This window comes from Sinohyriopsis cumingii, unplaced genomic scaffold, assembly GCF_028554795.1.
Source record: "Sinohyriopsis cumingii isolate HCF-2022 unplaced genomic scaffold, ASM2855479v2 utg000846l, whole genome shotgun sequence".
NCBI classification, from domain to species: domain Eukaryota; kingdom Metazoa; phylum Mollusca; class Bivalvia; order Unionida; family Unionidae; genus Sinohyriopsis; species Sinohyriopsis cumingii.
Window position 1 is genome coordinate 63,336 of NW_028315937.1, and position 6,000 is coordinate 69,335.

The 6,000-nt window shown below is 36.5% G+C and overlaps 1 protein-coding gene across 2 annotated transcripts in view; it reads left to right on the forward strand.

The window, feature by feature from the left end:
- Nucleotides 1-5,212, forward strand: part of LOC149773174 (uncharacterized) — a 28,479-nt gene extending 23,267 nt beyond the window's left edge. For both annotated transcript variants that reach the window (XM_089946698.1, XM_089946697.1), the window contains one exon: nucleotides 1,363-5,212. In XM_089946698.1, the coding sequence (XP_089802824.1) occupies nucleotides 1,412-4,972 (3,561 nt within the window). In that variant the 5' untranslated portion in view covers nucleotides 1,363-1,411 and the 3' untranslated portion in view covers nucleotides 4,973-5,212. The remainder of the gene's footprint in view (nucleotides 1-1,362) is intronic.
- Nucleotides 5,213-6,000: the final 788 nt, after the last annotated feature.

A 6,000-nucleotide genomic window follows, 5' to 3' on the forward strand; every position in this document is an offset into this window, starting at 1 on the left:
TATCACTGCTTTCCCTGAGTGGATGGATGTATAAATATGAGGTTTTCACAGAAAGACTTATTATGATGTCTAGCTGGTTTTAAATAACAATGATGCTGACCTGACACAATAAGGTCAAAGAGCAGTTGCCTCAAAAATCTTGTCATTGCTACTCATCCGGGATGGACAGTCTTATAGAACTGGGATTTTCCCTAAAAGACATTCTTATCATGTCTAGTGGTTCTCAGATGAAACTGGTGCCAATTTAACTATCAATATTGCAGCCATCTTTAAAATGTGGTTATCTATTCCTCCTGAACGGAAAGTCATATTGACATGGGATTTTCACCAAAAGGTTCTTATGATGGCTGATTGGTTTTAAATGATAATGGTTCCCTTGTGAGGTCCAGTATGGCCACCACACACTGGCCAGCTTGAAAATCTTGTTAGCACTATGTCACCTGGATGGAAAATCATATTCACATGAATTTTTCACTTGAAAAGTTGGAAAGCAAAAATAGAAAACACAAATAACAAGTTTGAAGCTAGTGCAGACAAGATCCTTCTTTTTCAAGTATGAAGATCTCATCATTTTGGACAAAATGCCCAAGGTTTCCTCATAAATTCTTTATTGGAGAATCCAAGCTGATAGAATTTTATTTTAATCCTTGATGACTTCTTGATATTGTTTGAAAAATGTTTTCTTGTAAACCAGGCAAGCAAGAAGTAAGATATTTAAGCTGCACAGTTTGAGAAGGAATATATTATATGTTTCGTATATCATGATTCTAAGACGTAAACAAGATGTTTACTTGAATTTGAATTCAAGACCAGGGGTTTTCCCTATGAAATTATAATGTGTCTTAGGTCAAGTGAAATTAGTATATATAGGATTTGGTAAACAATTATTAATTGCTATATCACACCATTGTTCGGAAATATGTGATCAGAATTTGCATGTATGTTCAGATATAATTCTAGAAGAATTATTTATTGAAACTATTCATTGGAATTACAAAGTGTTCATTGATATTTTTAAAATTAAATACTTCTTTTAGGGGCTCATTCAAAGACATTCTGGATTATACCATTATCACACATCAAGATATTCAAGACTATTGGAATTCATTCAAAACACTTTGTTTTTGGACTTGCGATAAGACGTTTCGGATTATTGGGATTTAATCCACAGTACTGTATGTTCCTCTTCAAATTTTCACTTTGTAACTTACAGAAACAATTTGTTTGATGAATTTAAATTGTTGGTTTCACTTCATTTCTGCTTCCTAGTTTACCAAGTGAAAGTGGGGCCTGGTAAGATATGCCCAGTAAAATTTGCATGTTAGCCACAATGGGTAACAAAAATATTAATTTATGTTTCAGATGAATGGAAATGCTTTCCTGAGATAAGTAAGTATTGGGAAAAATCGAAATGGCATGTAAATTATCAAGTGAAGAACATGTCCGACCTGGGCATCTTGACCTTCAACTTAATGCCTCGTCAGTTCATGGCCAGTACCAGATTTCTCACAACATAGCTATCATGGACAAACTTCTCAGGGATTTCCGCTGCAACGATTGCAAGAAAAAAACATTTGATCGCTGCGAAATATGCCAATATGTTGTTACTTGTAATGCCATTCTTAACCTTAAAGGAGCATTCTTATATTACCAGAAACAATACATTGAAGCTTGTAAACAATTTGATCAGATTCTTAAAACTGATGGGAAGAATCAAAATGCACTCTGTAATTTATATCATGTATACCAGAAATTAGGGGACTGGCAAAGGGCAGACAAATATTATGAGCAGTATAAAAGGTGTTCTGATGACAAAATGGGAAAAGCCACCTACCTTGGAGAGCAAGGATTTGCTATTTTATTTGACTGCCACGCCAAAACGAATGAGCTTGAAAGATACAGGAGGTCAGTTAAAATGTTTGAAGAGAGCTTGCAGATTTCAGAGGATTTGCTTGAAAGAGAAGGAGAGAACGGAATTTTTGAGGATCAAAAGGGACCAGATTGGAAGCTTGCTTTACTTCAGTGGAAACTGTGGTATGCTCAGTCTCTTCAGAGAATGAGTAATGCATGCAGGCCACCCAGTGATAAGGATGATTTAGAACATTGTTATAAAGAAGGCGTGAAGACACTAAAAAGCATAATTGAAGTAACGAAACATAGTAAACATAGTCATATCACCTCCATTGCTTATACCTATTTAGGAAGTTTTCTATCCAAGAAAAAATGGAATGGTTTAAAAGAGTTTTCTGAACAACTTGAATTACAGAGGGAGTTTAAAGACCCCAATCTGTGCTTTGTAGATGCATTAAATATCCAGAGAAACACAGAGGCTTTAATTCGCTATGCCCTTAGTCTGAAATTTAAGGATGTTTGCAAAGCCATAGAATGCATTACAGAGGCACTTGCGATCGACGAGTCTGCGGACGGAAACTGGTTTGCATGGTCTGTGAGTTCCGATCTTCATCTTTATCATGTAGAAAAGTGCAAATTAAGCAACGGTCTGCAACTACTGAAATTAGCCATAGAACATGGAGAAAAAGGGGCAAGCAAAAACCAAACAGCAAGTCTGTCTATGACTCTAGGGAAGGCCTACCATTACTTAGCGCGAGATCATACGCTTGATAAAACAGAAAAACAAAAGCTATATTTGAAATCTCTCGAAAATTTTCTCCATGCTCTACAACATCTAGATGGTGATAAACAGGATTCAGTGCACATAGCACATGGAAAATGCTTGCTTGACATGGGGCAGTATTGTCCCGCCTTGGAATCCTTTAAACGAGCTGTCGAGTTAGGTTTAGATGCAAAAAAGAAGATTTCATCCAGTTATTCTTCAATGATGAAATGCTATATGAAAGTGCTTGAAAAGGAATCAAATGAAACCGAAAAATACAATTTACTGGAAATAATTTCCTATTGGTTACATGTAGGTGTGACAAAGGAAGATCTCGTTAAACAAATTAATCCTCCAAAAAGGAGTAAAGGATCGACGGATCAAAACAAATGTCACCAAGTTGATGTTTCAAAAAAGAACAGAAATCTTTTAATGAGCCAAGAAAAACAAAGAGAAAGGTCCAGGTCTTTCACCTCAGTTGTTGATTTTCCCAGCCATAACAATCGAGGAGATAATTTAAGCAGTGTCCACAAAGTCACTGATCATATGGGCATACCAGATGAGTATAAGAGTTTTTCAGTCGATAACACTACAGTGAATTTCAAAGTAAATGATGGTCAGATAGGTCCTGTAGGTTCCTTAAACATAAGTCTTGAAAATCGTTGGAGTCGTGATCACATTGGTGGGGACAATTGCGTGAAATCAGATAAGGTTGAGTTTTCTAGAAAACTGCAAAGGCAGAGATCACGGTCTGAAACATTAATAGATCATTTCGATGATGGAAAAGAATCGGGACATAATATGACAAGTTATCTTTCAGTTCGTGAAAATACAGACCAGCAAGATTCCATGGTAGTTGTTTTAGACTATAAGAACGCTGTGAAAGGAAATTGTTCAGAGACCAATATAAAATATACTGTAGACAATGATTCTATACAAAGGAATGATTGTCCATGCAGAAAGAAATTGATGGATGAAAAGATGAGTTGTGAAAGTCAGAAGGAGGAGTTTTCAGATTGGCAGACCGTTAGCCCCAAAGCACTGATAGAAGTAATCAGATTTCTTCTCATAAAGAAGGAAGTTAAGTCAGAGAAATTGATTAGCTGGTGTCTATCCTCTGAAAATCTGAAAAATTTTAAACATATTGTTCTTGATATTCTTCTCCTTATTGTCCCTTTTAAGAACAGGGCTCTAATTGAAGATTGCCTGAAACACCTTTCACCATCAGAGAGAAATCGAGACAATATGGACGCAGGAAACCAAAGTCTTTGCCACATGGATGAATGTCATAGATCTTGGTACGTTGATGAAATATCAAACCGTCTAATTGAAATGCAATGCAAAAGATGCAAAGACAGCAAACTTTGGAAAGAAGACTGTGGACATGGTTTGAATCATGTTGCATTATACTGCATGATAGCAGCGTATTGTCCATCCTTGGCAGTGGAAATTGTAGATCATTTGATGACCCATAATGTCAGGTTGGGACAAATATTACTGGAGGCTTTCCAAAAGAAATGTGTTTCTCATGCTAGCTATGATAAAAAATGTGTTTCTGATGATAGCTATGATATTAACGAATTCATAGGGCAGCATTTCATGACGTGTATATCTGACCTCCACTACCAAGCCTGTTGGCTGAGGGAAGACAATATATCAGTACAACACATATTGAAACATGAGAAACCCAGTAGAAAAGGACGTCATCCACAATTTCAGCGTGCTTTAAATAGGTGTTTAAGTCTCAGAGAAGATAGAGAAGATGCACTGCACCAGCTTGTTAGAATTAGCACTTTCGACGAAGACTCTCACATGAAATTGGTGAAATGGCAGAAGAAACGTGATACTATTTATTTCAATTACTGCGGGGCAGAGAATGTGTCCATCCATCCCACTAAAACACATGTAAAGGAGAGACTACCTAAACGAAGATTTCCCAAATATGAATACGACTTCCTGGTCATGAATAGCGATGAAGACAGTGACTGGGTCAGGTTTGAACTATTACCAACACTAGAAGGAAGGTATGGATTTAAGGGATGTTTCCAAAAGCGAGATTACATGCCTGGGACAACCATTTTGAAGGAATTCGAGAATAAAGTAAAGGAAAGTTCAAAAGTAATTTTGGTACTCACAGAAAAATTTAAGAACGATGATTTCTGTTGTTTCCAAATGCATTCAGCTATAATGAAGAAGCTGATCATTGGATCGGGCAAGATCATTCCTTTGGTGGCAGGATCAGGGGATGAAAAGGCTATCTGTGAAAAGGTCATCCCAGAGGAGCTTCAGCATATTGTATGTTTTTTTGTAAATAGGTTTGACTGGGAAAAACTTGTTAGGGCAATTGAAGATGAGTAGATATGTAGCTTCACTTCAGAAAGTATTTTACAGGGAATCATATAAATGTAGCAAATTCAGCCGGGTAAAAATCTTTTGTTGGTTTAATGTTCTACAGTTAGTATCTAGGATTAAAGATTCCATTTGAAAAACCTGTGTGTCATTTCTGGCCAGCAAGACTTGGAAAAAATTGTTGAATATTTAGAAACTTGCTGCAGTTATTTATTTTGATTCCAAATGAAATACAACTCCTCAACTGCTGCTTTTCATCCCAAATTCGAATTAATACTTGTGCACGTTTCCTTATCGTGACTTACTGACGTGAACCAATAGTACAGACTACCCCTCCCCTTTAACAGAGCTTAATATCGATCAGCAAATACAAGAATTACTGTCTGCCAGACTTGGCAAATTTTTCTTTCGGCTACTTTAAAAATCGGTAGCGGACGACATTTCCAAACCTAGCAAGGAATTCCATTTGGGGTTATGACTTGAAAATAAGAAAGTAAAACACTTTAGTGTGGACCCTTCAGTTGATTAATTTTAACTAATTAATGTTTAATGACACGGCATCACATGTAGTTATTGTGTGTAGAGGCAAATAAAATAATGGACCTTCCCTTTAGTTTTGTGGGAAGAAGGCTGTAATTTTTGAAAATTTATTTGATTTATCAGATTAAAGGAAAAGCCTTGTTCAGAAACATCCTAGCCCTTCACCCCTTCCCTCGCCCTGAACTACAAATGGTCGGTTCCTAGAGTATCTAGCCAAGAGACACACCATTGCGATTGACCCTGCATGATCTGGTGAGGATTCTTTCATTGAAGGTGACTGTGTATTGCGTAAATAGACCTTTATTTGAATGTTATAATTGTTCCTCAGCTTTCCTTCGCAAGACTCGTGGTACTAATTAAACTCCCATATTAAAACTGTGGAAATGCTGTCGTATTACAAATGTAATAACTTTAAATTTCTAAATACTCGTCAGATCTGCGAGGGGTATTTACTAGTGCTAAATAAAGTGCCCTATACAAAGTTATTTATTAGTGAA